The sequence below is a fragment of the Heloderma suspectum genome, chromosome 8 (assembly GCF_057233095.1).
Source record: "Heloderma suspectum isolate Gila_16-S chromosome 8, 16-S_ref, whole genome shotgun sequence".
Classification (NCBI taxonomy): Eukaryota; Metazoa; Chordata; class Lepidosauria; order Squamata; family Helodermatidae; genus Heloderma; species Heloderma suspectum.
The window spans coordinates 15,810,884-15,827,114 of record NC_139465.1 but is presented as its reverse complement, the minus strand read 5'-3'; the positions used below and the strand labels follow the sequence as shown (position 1 = coordinate 15,827,114).

Here is a 16,231-nt window from a genome sequence, read left to right as displayed (position 1 = left end):
CTCAACCTGATGCCCTCAAGATGTATTGGACTGCAACTCCCAGCATGCCAACTGGGGATGCTGGCAGTTGTAGTCCACATCTGGAAGGCACGAGGTTGGGGAAGGTTGCCCTAAAGCTACTAAATACCTCGGTTTGATACAACAAACTTCATTAAGGTAGACTGGGATAAACAAGCAGACCCCCAACTTCTGCTTATACTGAAGGCCCAGGTCTGCTTCTAATGAAGGCTGGCAGGGTCTGCATTATGTTCTTAATTTTGGTACAGTGGCTGACTTTTTTTTAACATTTAATTTTGGTGACCAATAACAAGAAGGATGACAAATAATCCACAGTACAAAGAAATCCAAGTGATTTCACTCTTGCTCTCTCTTACACAAGCGATGCTGGCTAATAATACAAATATACTGATGTGTTTATGTCAGCTTTTATTATTTATTTCCATTACTTTGTCAACTGCACTGGAAATATTTACACTGAATAGCAATCTTCAGTTAAACGCTGATCATTTCATTAACTAATGGCACCCCGGTTTCTGCAAAGAGGTAGCCAAGAGCAAAACCGCCTGAGTTTCTTTGCAGCAGTTAACTTTCCAAATTCCTGCGACCCTCCTAAGGGGCACTGATGATGGATGACCGTGGCCGCAACGCATCTTCAAATGACGCATGCGCTTCCCTACTTTGCCCTTTCCCTTAACCTGTCTTCCTCGGCTTCTTGCCTTCAAGATAGCCAGCCCAATGAAGACGAGGCTTGCTGAATAGCGGGCGGTCCGGGGGGGAAATCTGTCCAATGGAAAGAGGCGATGGTTTCATTGATGTGAAGGGAGCTCGGGAGCTAACGTCGATGCATGAAAAGGAGGAAAAGCAGAGGCTTTGCTGTATATTTGGGGCCGCGGCTCTGAACAGTGGCTGGCTACAAGTTCTCCTTACTCCCTCCCCTTCGCGATGAACTCTCTGGAGCAGGCGGAAGGTAATTTGGGGTCCATCCTCTACGAGGATGGGGGGCTATGAAAGTACCAGTTGTTCTCCAAGGAAAGCACCGTTTGCTTCCTCCTTTTCTTCACTCTCAAAAGTCCCCATACGAGTTTCTGAGCTTACAAGTCAGCCTCGGGGGAGAAAAGGAGGGAGGACGAGGCAGCAAGAATCTGGATCTGCCAAATGGGGTCTTTCTTATTTATGGGAATGCTGGGAGTTGTACGGCTTTTTTCTGTTTAAACATGTGCCCTTAATTAATATATTCAGGCTGCATAAATAGTACTTTATTTCCCCCCTTCCCTGTATGGTCGGCAGCTTCCCAGCTGGCCCCTGTGCCTTTTAACAGCAGCGTGGTCCGTGGACATCAGTAGGTGGCAATAAGAAGAGCCATGCTGGATCAGACCAAGGCTCTATCTAGTCCAGCATTCTGTTTACACAGTGGCCAACCAGCTGTTGACTAGAAACCCACAAGCAGGACAGGAGTGCATCAGCACCCTCCCTCTCATGTTCTCCAGCAACTGGTGCACATAGGCATACTGCCTCTGATACTGGAAGTAACACATAGCCATCAGGACTAGTAGCCATTGATAGCCTTCTCCTCCAGGAATTTGTTTAACCCCCTTTTGAAGCCATCCAAATTGGTGGCCATCACTACATCTTGTGGTAGCAAATTCCATAGTTTAACTATACACTGTGTGAAGAAGTCCTTCCTTTTATCTGTCCTGAATCTCCCACCAATCAGCTTCATGGGATGATCCTGGGTTCTAGTATTATGAGATACAGAGAAGTCTCCCTATCCACATTCTCCACATGATTTTGTACACCTCCATCATGGCTCCCATTACTCGCCTTTTTTCCAAGCTAAACAATCCCAGCTGCTGTAACCTTCCCTCATAGGGGAGTTGCTCCAGCCCTGATCATTTTAGTTGCCCTTGTCTGCACTTCTTCCAGCTTTATCTTTTTTTTTTAAGGTGTGGCAGTGTTTTATCTCCTCATCTTCAAAACCTTACTTTGCTGATTTCTGCAAACCAGGGGGCTGTTAAAGAGGCAAGAGGAGATAAGGATTTAGTTAGTAAGCCTACACCTGTGTCCAAAAGCCACCCTAGGAGATATGTCACAAGCCAAGCTTGCTGGGGAATTCTGGGAGTTGTAGGACTTTTTTTCTGTCTAAACTTTAGGGCTGGCCCAAACCATTTTGCTGCCTGAGGCAAAGAACAAGATGGTGCCCTTCCCGTTCCATGTAGCCTTTCTTCAAGACTAAACATCTTTCTTCAACACCGGTGATGGGACACCACACCTGACAGCAACAAACTAGCATAGGGAAGTCCACATGGCACACGCTTCTCTCCTCCAACACCTTGCTGCCACCTCTCAACATTTGCCACCTGATGCAAGCACCTCACTTTGACTAATGGTAGGGCCGGCCCTGCTAAACATGCATAAGGTTGTGCCCTTAGATAACAATCTTATGGCCCCTAGACAGTGTCTGGAGCGCCATAGGATGCTATGGATCTGCTCCTCTGCACCCATAGACAGAACTATGAGCATGGATGCAGAGAACTGATCATGGATCTTCCCTCCCGTCTAGTTGCATTTAGTATTTTAAATGGAGGAGCGGAGGTGCCCTAAGTCTAATTAGATTGTGGACTGTCCGTTTCTTTTTTAGATCTCAAGGCTTTTGAAAGGCGGCTTACTGAATATATAGCTTGTTTACAACCAGCAACAGGACGCTGGAGAAGTAAGTCGGAGGCTCTCTAACAGCAATAGTAATTTGTCTATAAATGCTTGGATCAAATTGTACCTATATACTTCTTAAGGACCAATTTTTTGAAAAAAGTACACTGTATATTTACTGTATGGTATACAATAATGACCATGTTTGCATATCATGATAAATCATGGTTCATTGTGGTGTGCATGAGCTGCAGTGAGTCTTGTGTTCATGCGCTCCCCTTCCCCTCTCCTTTTCCTATGGAGCCTGGAGCAGGACTTCAAAAGCTTTTGCTTCCACTTTCTGTTAACTGCAGCTTCCTGTTTTGTCTACACCGGGATACATTTAGTTTAAACATACCAGCTTTATTACCCATGGTTTGAAATTGACTTATTTTGAAATTGACAATATTTAGTGTTAAACCATGATCCCTGCTTTGGCTGAAACAGAAGCTGTGGTTAACTAAACTTGAAACTGAAAGCTTAGAGATAGTGATTTAACCAAGGCCATCTTGACTGCTTTAAAGCTAAGCAGGGTTTTGATGCTGGATTTCTCCTATCCAGTAGATGCTACATCGCACTGGCTCTCAGCTAGATATATAGAATAACTGTGTTTATCTATCTCTATACAGCTGTGTTGATTCTAGAGAAACATAGTTATGCTTGGATATGAAAGGGAGGTTACTTCTCCTCTGAATACCCATGTGTTGGAGAAGCATCTCTTGGGCTCAGAAATTTGTGACACCTTTAAATCACTAGTTAGTCCAAAAAAAAAGAAAAAAGGATAGATCTTCATCTATTCTGTGTCTACTGGAAATAGAACAACCTATTGAGGGCTTTTCCTGTGTAAGTGCTATTAATGAGAGAGGTGCATAAAGCCCTGTTGGATGGATTCCTACTCATTTTATTAGGACTTAACCAAAGTTAGGTTTGTTAATATGTCCTCAGTGAGTAACTTGAATTTCCTTATCTCTTCTACAATATACAAAGTATTCACTGTATATTATGTAAATACGTTGTTTTTAACACTTTCATTTTCTGTCAGTAATTCTTATAGTGGTATCAGTCTGTACAGCAACTGGTGCTTGGAACTGGCTAATAGATCCCGAAACACAGAAGGTAGGCAATACCTTTCCCAAATGTCTGATGCGATGTTACATTCTTACTTATTTGAATTTGCGGAATAGATTTGTGCAGAATGTTCAATGTATGTTATCAGGTATCGTAGACTTCTAGAAAATGGCTATGGTTCCCCTCTAACTGAATCTAGATATTTCAATTAGTTTCAATGTATTATTTCAGTCCTGGAAATAGAGCCTCAATGAGGGCTAGAATAATGTATAGATCATGACCAGGGATCTAGCAATATGTGACTGCAGCATGATTTTTGGCATTAGATTGTAATTCAAATTCTGTAGCTCATGTCTGCCTACCTGTTTTTTTGTGCTTTTTTAAATGAGCACATTGCAAGCCCTCATGACTGCGTAGAAAAATTTCACATCGGATGGAATATTTTTTTGCTAAGAACTTATAAAATAGTAGAAAGGCAGGGACCTTTACCGCACTGCAGCTTATACCTTCTCTGTTGCTTTCCAGTCTCTGAAATGCAGGGTTGGACAACCTGAGGTTCTTGTCTTAATTTCATCTGGCTCAGCGTAATTTCAAGTGTTGAGTTCAGAGTGATCTGTTCCTCCCAAAACTGCCTGTTGGGCAGGGAGGAAAAGAAGGAGTGGCATAAAGAGAGAGAAATGGCTTTGGCCTCACCCACTACCAACATGCAGCCCCTCACAGATTATCCCTAAGGGAATGCAACCCACAACAGAAAAAGGTTTCCTGATCCCTGCTCTAACAGCTTCCCTGAAGTCCCTCCAGTGCCTTTTCTTTTATGTGCAGAGACTAAATGTTAACAAAATCAAACATAAAAACACTGTAAATCATGCAGAATTCAAGGTTTTTTTTTAGTATTTATATAAAGGGACAGAGCAATCATATGGTTCCCAGGCAAGTGTCCCAGGGACCATAGGAAAGTTCAGATTTCCCCCTCTGAGATTGGAGACAGTGCTCCGACCTCAGAAGGGGGAGTCAAAGATCCGGCCCCAGATCCCTCCCCATCGCAGCTGGTGCAGAGAGAACTGCATCGGCTGCCTTTCTGAGGTCAAAAACTCAACCTTGGAGAGGGGGAGAAAGGCGTGTTCCACTGGGTGGGGAGGGGGCCATAGAGGCCAGAATGTGATTTATCTGAAACTCTTCCAGCCTCCTTAAAAACACCCTCGCTAGACAGGCTGAGAAGCCCATCTAGTGAAAATACAGGAGACTGGAGGACGGGGAGGTGAAGTTCGCATCTGCCGTTCCTCCCATCTTGTTGGCTCCAGCCCAGCAGGGTGTAGGAATTATGGAAGCCCCTGAGTTTGACGGCATAATCACAAGGATTGAGAACTAATTTGGTGATATTATTCTGCCTGCAAGTTCAGTACTTAAGAGAAGAAGTAGAACAGAATTTGGATTGCTTTCAATTTTTCATAGATTGGGAAAGGAGAGTTTCACAATAGCAGGCATACAAATGTGTAGATTTTTATCTCCCTCCTCTGTCTTTCTCTGCTGTACATAATGACAATTCTTATCTGAATAACCTCTGTAGGGTGAAGTGGATTTATGACTAGAAGCATAGTAGCAGTGATTTTTTTTTTTAAATTGTCCACTGCAACTGAGCAATGTGGTATTAAAAAAATGAAATATTTTAATTTTAAGTTATGTCTTTAAAACAACAATGTATTTTAAAAAATTGTTTGGTTCTTGCCTAGGTATCTTTTTTCACATCTCTGTGGAACCATCCATTCTTCACAATTAGCTGTATTACTCTGATAGGCTTATTCTTTGCTGGAATACATAAAAGAGTGGTGGCGCCCTCAATGTATCCTTTTCACTGTTTTTTCATGTGCAAAAAACTATGTGCACATTATACAGTAACTGTTAATTATTTAACCATGTTCACAGAGGCAGTAATTTTAGCAAAATAAGTCTTCAACTAGAGCAGTGGTAGGGAATTTGTGGCCCTCCAGATATTGGACTGTACTTCCCATCAGCTCTAGTCAGCAGAGCCAATGGTGAGGGATTATGGGAGTTGTAGTCTAACCACATCTTGTGAGCAACACAGTCTGCATTTGGTTTTATTGATTCTTATCCTGTTTTCTTATATAATTATACTAATACTGCCTAGAATAGGGATCAGCAATTGGATACCCCTGGGAAGTATGAGCTGCCAACCCTCCAGTTGTCAACCCAGAGGCAAGAGAGGTACATGGAAACAGGCCTTTCCAGTCTACTTTAGGGAAGGTGGGGCCCACTGCTTCCAACCCCTCCTCAAGAGTGTCTCTCCTTTGAAAGCTGGTTACTGGCCATGGGCTTGGAGGATCCTGGCAGATGGGGCGAACGTTCTTACACCTCAACAGCCCTTACAAAAGTGCCTTGATCTGTTTGCTTTGCTGATATAAACAGGCACATGTACATGTAAGTCTTAATTTTGGTTAGTCTAACTGTAGAGTGTGGTTATATTTCTTTGACATATTCTGTGCAGCATAGCAGCTCGATGTCGAACTGTCTTGGCAGAATACAACATGTCTTGCGATGATGTAAGTGGTTGTTTTCTCTGGCTGAATAGGTTGAGTTTTGGAGTTGGGAGTAGAACTACATTGTGGAACAGGACAGTCCTTTTGTTTCACAGGTTTAGCAGATCACTCTGATATCTCTCCTTTCTAGCATCCTCCCAATACATGGTGTCTTACGGTCTCCATTACCTAAAGGCGTTTCCCTGCAATTCTGTGTTACCTGCTCCGGGTTTCTTCCTCCTCCATCAGTGGGAGTAGGATGTGGGATGATTCATTATGCATGGGGAAAGCTTTGAGAGTGCCCACCGAATAAGGCAAAAAGGATATTGTGCCCTGTATAATGAACCCTCTGTAGGAAGTGGCCTCAGTACCTATAATATTAGCAGGTGCCCCTGAGTGGCTCCATTACCTGACATGAAATTTATGGATCTTATAAAGTTATTAAGGAATGGAAGAGCAGCTGGAATGGATATCATGCCAGCTGAGGTCTGCAAGCCAAGTGTGAACAGCTGGCCACAATTTTGGCAAAGCTCTTCTATTAACTCTATGTAGAGAGAGACAATATAATCCTACTAATTATTGACCAAATAATTGGGAAGTAATTCCAGTAAAGACACAACAGTAGTTGCTGTGAAGTAAAAACTGATTTTTCTCCTCTGCAGACTGGAAAGCTAATATTGAAACCCCGGCTTCATGTCCAGTAACCAGCTACCTTCCTTCAGCATTATCCACTATCATGGACACATGAGAAAGAAAAAAAGACTTTTCTTCAATACAGTGAGGCCAAATAGGATTGTGTGGTATGTTCAGTTGTGTATGAAGATGTCTTAACAGTTGATGGCAGAAACATGAAACATCTGGTGTATTTATTTGGAATCCCCTTGCCTTTTCTTGTGAGTTCTGTGCTTTCACTTTCTTCCCTTACAGTATTAATATTCCTTCTGCACCATTGGCAAGGTGGTCCCCCTATGCAGAAAATGAGATTTGCTTGTTTTTATAATGTAGAAATCATTGTAAACAGAAAATGGAACCAGTATTTGAAGAGGCATTTAAATTTGCCATTCACACTGCTTTTTCCCACATTTATTCATTAGTCATGGCTCACAGTAGACTTTTCTTCTTTGGGCATGGTAATTTAATTTTTTTCACATAAGATACAGTGGACACACTTGCAGAATCAATCATGAGCGAGCATGCTGGTGCACGCTGCCTGATCACTCCTGCTTGGTACCTCCTGCCAACGGGAATGACTTGGGTAACTGGGAACTCACCAGGGGGGAAAACGCTTAGTGTTACGTTCTTCTGCTTTGTCACTCCTTTAACAAGACAGAGTCTAAAGCCAGGATTTGAAGTTGGCTTATGATACCTGGCTTCTTTTGGAGCAACAGTGTAATGCTCCTTTTTTCTTGCTGAGTAGAATACACCAGCCTGCTTGGTCATGAATGATAAGTCAGGATTCTCCAAAATTCTGACTTCTCATTTTGTGTGAAATTAGCCAGCACTTGAGCTCCCTGCATTATCAGGAGCTTGATAATTTTTAGCTAGTTCTTTGTTAGGTTTTGCTCTTTGGTATATATAAGAACATGTATTGTATCTGAAATTTACACTGTGATAGTTTTGCCATGAAAATAGTATTGCTTAACTTCAAATTACTTGATAAAAGAAAGTGCCACAAATGTAACAAAAGATGGATTCAGACTCTCCTTTGGGTCCCAATTTCGCCTGTTGCAGACATATTGCTGCCTGATTATCTAAGGGCGCAATCCTATGGGTTGCGCCCTGGGTACTCATAAGCCCCCAAACTCGGAGGCTTATGAGTACCCTATGCAGAGAGGGAGGCGCTGCATTTTAACTAAATGGGTGATTTCGCCTGTCTAGCAGAGGCTTCGGGGAGAGGGAGGGAAGGAGGCTGGGGCGGAAATAGGAAAAGGCGCAAGCCAGGCGCCCTGGCCTCTTCCCCTCCTGTCCTCCCAGGGACACCTCCTTTCCCCCATCTCCGCATTCAGTTTACTGAGTGGGGAGGGGCAGCCAGCACAGTTCTCTCTGCACTGGCTCTGAGGGGGAGGGGAGCGCGGTTTCCTGGCTCCGAGCTTGGAGCCCTGTCTTCGAGCACAGAGCCAGGAGTCTGAAAAATTCTACATCCCCAAACGGTGTCTAGGGGACATAGGACTGCTTCCCAACTATGTTTTGGGAACTGGTAGTATCCTGCAGGCCTGTTTCAGAGCCAGTTATGGCTACTGTTTCATTTGCACCATCATTTTTGCTAGCCATGCTTAATGCCAAACCAGTTTGCAAACCCTCAACTACCTAAAGTTGCACACTATGGTAGGCAAAAATGCCACAACAGCCATAATATTTTCTGTATTACCAAAACTGCACAGGAGGGATGATACCCTGAGGAAAAGTAAGGCTGCAGCACGCTTCCAACTGCAGACTATTCTTTAGGTTAGAGGTGTGCGGAAGATAGATCTCCAGAAGTTCTGGACTTCAACTCCCATAAGCCCCTGCCAGCATGATCAGGAATGCTTGAAGTCCAGAACACCTGGAGATCTGCTTTCTGCCCACCCAGCTTCAAGTGATCTGGCAGTATTATGTTTGCACCAGGCCTATGACCCTCCCCCCCACTCTGAACCTGATCATTTGACTACATTTTTCACAAGCGTAAAAAAGCAGGCTTGCCAAGTGCATGGTGGCCATTGGGTCATGTTCTAGATTGTTAATGGCTGAGCTCCACATGGATGGGATTATACAATATGTGGGGTGTCTGAAAGAAATCACTTTGTGCAGAGGCAAAAACGACAATCTTGTTGTTTTTATGTAAACACCCTTGTTACGTAAAAGTGTTAAACAAAAAATAGTGGCTGTTGCACACAGTATGGTTTTGAATTGACAGCTATTTAATTTTAAATACTTTTTGTGCCTTTTAATAAAACCTGTTTGAAGCTATTTTAAAGAGTACAACACTTTAAGAGCACGAAGCGATTGACAGTGCAGGAAGCATTGTACTACAGGCAAGAACTGAGAAGAAGATTGCCTCTTGAATATACTGGAAATCAAAACTACACTTGCAACATTTGATGGAAGCAATACAATCCCGTGCTCTTCAAATCTTCTACGCGTCTCTTGCTCCACCTCTGTTCTTAAGCTGCTGTATATTTTGTAGAAAATATGTATTAAATAAATACTTTATTTATAATGGTATGTTTCACATTGTATTAAAATTGCAAGTACAGAAATGTTGGATGTAAAATTATTGAACCTGAGCAGTCTCAAACTATCAACTTTAAAAAGTTCAATTAAAAAAAGTCCAATTACAATATATAAGGCTGGTCAGCTTCTGCAATTTAGCACATGTATGAATGCATTAAGTCTTTTGCAGCATTTAGACTTCTGTAAAAATTCAAACAAGTTCTAGAATAGCCACGAGTCTGTAGCAGCAAATAACCAGAGTTCTGGGGCACCTTAAGAGACCACACACTTAACTGGATAGAATTTTAATCAAAGATAAAAGCCTATAGATTTTCTCATTGAGTATAGGTAAATGACCTAAATCTTCTTGGATGCTTTAATAATGAAGTGGCTTGCAGGATTTGATGCTCCATATATTCTGAAAATGTTTTAAAAATCAAGCTTGCAGTCCATATGAGGATGCAGTTGAGGTCTGTGTACACTGTGTAAATGCACACATTATTTTTCCAAATTAAGATATGCTCTGTTTCTACTTGGTTTTAACTGTAAATGGCAGTGTTTTACATTTTTGGTCCATGTTGCCATAATCTTGATTCTGAAGCTCTTTGCTTTCCTGAGTTGTAAAAACTTTCAAACATGGAAATCTGAACCACAGTTGTCCTCAAAAAACCTCTTATTTGCTTTTCATCAGTTGGGAGTGTCAGTAGGAATGTAAAGGATCCTTATTTACTCAGCAACTCTTGAAAGCTTGGTGGGGGAAAATGCATTAGTACTAAATTATGGCTTTATGCAGTGTTTATTCTTTTTGCTGAACTTAGTACCTTTTCAGATAATTGGTAACAGCAGAATTGGGCCCACAAGTACCCAGGGGCTGGTCGGGGCATGCCTAGCTCTACACAGTCTGTAAGAGAAAGCATCTCCTTCTAGTAATTTGGTCAACCACGTTCTTCCATAGCCTTCAGTGCAGTCTTACATTTTGAATTGCGATGACTAACGGAGTAGGAAAGTTCAGATCATAATGGAAAAGCATGTGGGGAAAATACTCGATCAGGACAAGGCACTGGATGATGTGGAGATAGTTTTCAGCCCTTCTGCATAATGGGGAAATTTCCTGACTATTCCATCAAGGCAGACTGTGGATGCTCACCTAGACAATCTGGTATAAAAGACTTTTTGTTCTGTAATTCTGTATGGTGGGGGATAGCTTGTTTTTAATATTAAAGTGTTCAACGTATCACAGAAATAGTAGTGAGGCTTTGATCCTAGATACCCTTTTCCAGAACATCCATTGAACCCAGTGGGACTTTGAGTAACTATGCACAGGACCGCACTGAAAGATACAGTTGAGGAGGGCATGTGGTTGCATGGGTTTTTAACATTTCATGGCTTGAAAAGTAATAAGCTATAACTACAATGTAGAAATTTCAGGATAATGCTTAGGAAGTTGACAATATGGTGCTCCTGTTATGTGGTTCCTCAGAAGATTCTAGCATAAGAAAAATTAACACATTTTGAAGTAATAACAATATTCATACCCAACTCCAGTATTTCAGGAAAATAACTTATACAATTGATCTAAGACTTAAAAATATTACTACAAAATATACTTCAAGTGTTTCAAAATTTTGGCTTGGTTAATAGTTATAACCGGACAGGTCTTAGCATGGTTAAGACTGAATTATGAGGATAAAACTAAGTTTACAGTTGACCTAAATAGTAACTTGATCATTCATACGGTTAGAAAGAGCTCAATTCATTACAATTATAGTTAAGGGCAACTTACATTTTTCAATCCCATTGAAATGAATGGAAGCTACAGAACAGTGTATTTAAAAATGGTGCACTGCACTTAAAAATGTACTTCCTACATCTGCCTAGCAGTCCTAAACAAACTTACGAGGAAGCAAGTCTTAATGCACTTAGTTTAGGAATCTAAGTTAGGGGGGGTGTAGCCTTAGGTCTGAAATCCTGAGCAGACAGAACTAGCACATGGTGCATCCTGGACTCTACCACTTTCCAAAACAAGTAAAGTAACAGGCATCCCTGTTAAAATATCTACCTGGGAAATAGAAAAGAGGACTTAATTCTGGTTTGAATGACTGGAATTCATTTCTGATACATGGGAAATATAAGTATAGCACACTGAGCATTTGCAGAGTGCTTTCCCCTTATCACTGATTCTTCTTCTTACGCATTTAAAAAGTGCCTAAAACTTCCTTAGCATTGCACAGAGATTAAAAGACAAAGCAGCCCCTGCCTATACAATCTAATCAACACGAGACAAAAGGAAAAAAAAAAAAAAAGGAAGAGGAGAGCAAGCAAATTCAGGCATCAGTTTTTGAAGTTACATTGTCTTGGTGGTACTGTCTGATCCCTTAGGGACAAGCACACCTCACTTCTACAGTCCAAGGGTAACTGGGATGCTTACAATATGTGAATGCATTATTTGGTATGTTGAGACGTCAAAAAGGTCACCTAAGTCCCTGGGAGTGGAGTCTTGAGGACTCCCAAGAAAAACTGAGAGACCAGGTCAAATTTTGAAAAGCCACAGAAATTCAGAGAACTGCAAACAGTGATCACTTGTTATAATTGGCTGAAATGAACTAACGCGTGTGAGCTATTTTGCCCCAAGAAGTGTGCACTAGATTATATGAACATGTGAACTGGCCAAATCAAGAACCGGCTGATCTTGATATCAACTGCGCATCAGACTCCTAGGAACAATCCTTGAAATTTGTTTGCAGAAAACTGATTAGGCTAAAAGTCATCAATTATAAACAAAAGCAGCAGACTGCGATTTTGCCAAACTTAATGAACATTGCAATCATTACCCTGCTTGTCAAACAAAGAAGAAAGGAAAAGGGGGGTCAGCAAAGAGACAGGGGCGGAGGAGAGCCCCGCATGGATTGCTGCCACTTTTGTGGCCAAGTTGGGCATTAGAAAAATAAGTGTCCGCACCAGCCTGGCCAGCTGATGGAAACACTTCACATTTCCCAGCCACTTCCTCCTCCCGCTCATCCTAAGAACTTCTAGTATTACAGTACTTTCCTTGATTCTGTAGACACAAGGTTTTCTCCCTGTCTGCAAGTGTTGCAGCCCCTGCCCTCCTTGTTCAAGCCTCTGAAATATTGTGTTAATTCTCCCTTAATTCTTTGTGTACCTCACTCAGTGGCAGTACTTTTAGTTCAGACAAGGACTCACAACCTCAGTTACGCCTCTCCAGGTACGATTTTTTTTTTTTTGCTTCTTGCCTAACTGTACTTCTGCTCGAGTGGCAGAACTTTTTGCCCTCTCTAGGGCTACTGCCTTATTCCTTTCAGCAGTAAACCAGTCTCCCATGGCAACTTTTGCAGATGTTGCACAACTCCAAAATCAGGCCCAAATGTTGAAAAAGAAAAGTGGAGACTGCCTGGTTGTTCTCAGTACCCTGACCATTTGGGGCACTCCCTGGATGGCCACCTGGTAGCACCCATGTTCCTTCTTCCCCACCATGCAGTAGCAGATAAGAAAAGCAGAATCAATTTGAGTCATTCTCCTAAGGAGTGAAGGTGCCACAATGATTTAGATCAAGCAAGTTGCAAAAATGTGAACAATGTGTTTAATGTACTCAGTAACTTTGTTTTTGCTTTGCTTTAGAGAACTGTTTTTATATCTGTATTTGTGCCTATGGTTCCTGCCATGTGGGGTGTGTGAGCTTTTTACTCCTCTTAGGGAGCCATCCTATGGCCACTAGTCAGCGCCTAGAGAGCCATAGGATATGTGGGTTTCTTGGAACTGACCTCGGAGCTCACACTCTGAGGTCAGTTCCCGGAGAACCAAACTTCCCCCCCCTTCCATGCTGCCTTGCAGGCAGCGTGGAACAGCCTCGCGCTCTGTGCTCGGAAGAGGAGTGCGAAGCAGCCAAAACAGGGCATTCCGGGGCAGGGAAGATGGAAATGCCAGTACGACACATCCTGTGTGTTGTCTGGCAGACTCCTCCCCTGCTCTGCCTTCCCGTGGCTAGATAGCCGAAATCGGCTGTCTAGCTACAAATGCAGGGCAGGAGAAGTGCGGCGGGAACAATCCCCTCTGTGCTTCTCCTGCCCTGCATTGGATAGGCGGTTGCCTATCCCCATGGAACTGCACCCTAAGTCATCAAATGCCTGTCCTTTGGGTCAGCTAGACAGACTGTCCTATATGCCACCCGAAAGCTATAACAGCAGCAGCATCTCCTGTATAAAGATTAAGATGCAATGACTGTGTGTGACTGGGAATGGAGAACGAGTGAGCCAATCTACATTACAACTTTAAACTGGTTTCAAACCAGTTTATCTAAAGGGATCCTGCAGTTTCATGAGGGTACTGAGAATTCTTTGCTAGAGACTCCTGTCCCCTGCCCAAGCGGCCCCTCTTCCTAGAGTTACAATTCCCAGAATTCATGTATTTGGTAGCCGTAATCACTAAAAACAGATTTGAAACTAGTTTAAAGTTGTAATGTAGATTGCCCCAGTGTTGGCTAGGGACACATTCTATATTGTTACGTATTGGCTGTGTTTAAACATGTATGTATTGTAGCTTAGGCTCAACCTCCTGGGTGTACCAGTAAGTGTAACTTCACAAAGAAGAAAATGCAAGCTAAACTGAATGTTTGTTGAAGGATGCTGCATGTGCTAGAATGATGCTGTCGAGATGGGAATGAGATTTTAAAGTGGTCTAAGCAAGTGTAAACTTTTATTGAAAGTGGTGGGATATCTTTGTACACTGAGGCAACAGTGGATTTGAAATCCTATGTATTATGCTTTATCCCATTGCATTGGTTATTGTTATTTTCTTGCTTTGTCTTTTTGCTTTGTATGTAGCCTAGCAAGCTTAATGATATATGATTTGTTTTAATTGTTTAATGAAAAACTGCATATGGAATCTGTGAAAAATCAAAGGGTGGAGTGTATTGGATTTGGTTTTGGAAGAATGGCGGGCAGTCAGGTGCAAATTTGCACAGAATCATACAGTATTTAATGCAGTGTTTAATCGCACAAGTACACTGATTTGCTAGAAAGTTGGCAATTTTCATGATTTTAGAGTGTTCTCATAGCTGTATTCACATACAGTGAAGGCCATACTTTTTGCTACCAACAGAGGCTAAAACAATGCACACTGTGTACCTTTTAACCGATAAGGGATGCTTCTTTTTGTACTGTGAGAAACTTACTTTGCTGCCAAGGGAGAAAGACCTTGGGAAATGGAGAAGCGAGCAGCATGTTCTTTCACACAAATGATAGATACAATTCAGAAAAATTGGTATACTCCTGGATTTGCTGCAGTAGCCCAGCAATATTGCCAATCGTGCTCAATCAGCCTAGACCACAATGTGGGAAAAACCTGTGAGGGTAGAGCAAGCAGCCCATCCTCCCCTGTGGGAGCCATTTGTACATATTCAGATTGATTTTATCCAGATGCCAAAATTCTGTAATTACCAATATGTGCTTGTGATAGTTGACATGTTTTCCAAGTGGGTCAATTTACAGGCCGAGTCATGCAAGAACTGTGTAAAGACCTAAGAATCAAACAGAATCTGCACTGCCCTTACTATCCGCAGTCAGCAGGTAGAGAGACAGACTGGAATCTTAAAGGACGAACTGTTAAAAGTTGTGCGACGAGCTAGAGCTCCAATGGTCAGATGTGTTGCCACTAGCTCTCATGAGCACAAGGATCGCTTCCAACAGGGTTAATGGACTGAGCCCACATGAAATCCTCATGGCAAGCCAATGAGAGCCAGCATGGTGTAGTGGCTAGAGTGTTGGACTGGGAGCTGGGAGATCCAGGTTCTAGTCCCTGCTTGGCCATGGAAGTTCACTGGGTGACTTTGGGCCAGTCACAGACTCTCAGCCCAACCTACCTCACAGGGTTGTTGTTGTGAGGATAAAATGGAGAGGCGGAGGAGAATGTAAGCCACCTTGGGTTCCTTACAAGAGGAAAAAAGGCGGGATATAAATGCAACAAATAAATAAATAAATAAATAAATAAGGCTTCCAGTCTCTCCTGCATGTGCTAAAGAAGTTTTTTTTACTAGCAAAACTGTATTAGAATATTACAAAGGATTGATGGAATGTGTTAAAGCCTTTTACTCGCAGGTCAAAGAGGTCTTGCTAGCTCTACCTGATTCAGGCCACTGTATCGGCCCACGTGACGAGGCATACATAAAAGTTTTCCAGAGGAAGAACACCTTACAGTCTCGGTGGAAAGGACCGTGCTGGGTGACGCTGCTCACCAACACTGCTGTGAAGTGCCAAAGTCTCTCCAGGTGGGTCCACACTTCCCACTGCAAGAACGTGCTGAGGTCTATCAATGCCAGTCAAGAGATGACAACAAGGGAAAGAGATGACAATCCAGAGAAACCTCGCCAGAAGCAGATGACTTCAAAAGTGGACTGCTGTACCCAAGACTTACCAGGCTCCTGGAAGTACAATCTGAGGTCAAGGAGAAAGGACATTATTGATGGACCCACTTCCTGACTTGTATTGCGAAGGTTGGAGCAGCTGCCCTGCCTGGTCCCTGTTTGGACTTCTCCTTGTTTGGAAAAGCTACTTTGTAGTTCTTTAGTGTCATCTGAGGGCCACAATAATGCCTGCCACTCCTAAGAAACCAATAAGGTTCTGCCCTGCTGGCAGAGTTGGCAAAGTCCAACAGTGAGCCTAGTGCCAGCTGGTGAACAATTGATTGTGAGACCAGAAGATGTCTTAGAACGCAGTCCTATCAAGATAGGTGGCTGCCACCGA

At 42.6% G+C, this 16,231-nt stretch overlaps 1 protein-coding gene across 3 annotated transcripts; it reads left to right on the top strand.

The window, feature by feature from the left end:
• Positions 1–808: 808 nt before the first annotated feature.
• On the top strand, positions 809–12,389 carry CNEP1R1 (CTD nuclear envelope phosphatase 1 regulatory subunit 1). 3 transcript variants are annotated; one of them, XM_084813005.1, is made up of 6 exons: positions 809–967; positions 2,639–2,710; positions 3,728–3,801; positions 5,484–5,593; positions 6,257–6,311; positions 6,950–12,389. In XM_084813005.1, the coding sequence occupies exons 1-6, from the start codon at positions 943–945 to the stop codon at positions 6,989–6,991; spliced, it is 378 nt and encodes a 125-aa protein (XP_084669131.1). In that variant the 5' UTR covers positions 809–942; the 3' UTR covers positions 6,992–12,389. The 3 variants fall into 3 exon arrangements, 2 of the variants coding, with proteins under 2 accessions (XP_084669131.1, XP_084669130.1); XR_014784727.1 differs by lacking the exons at positions 6,257–6,311; positions 6,950–12,389 and adding an exon at positions 6,067–6,250 and having other exon boundaries at positions 5,484–5,976; XM_084813004.1 differs by lacking the exons at positions 6,257–6,311; positions 6,950–12,389 and having other exon boundaries at positions 5,484–6,250.
• The last annotated feature ends 3,842 nt before the right edge of the window (positions 12,390–16,231 follow it).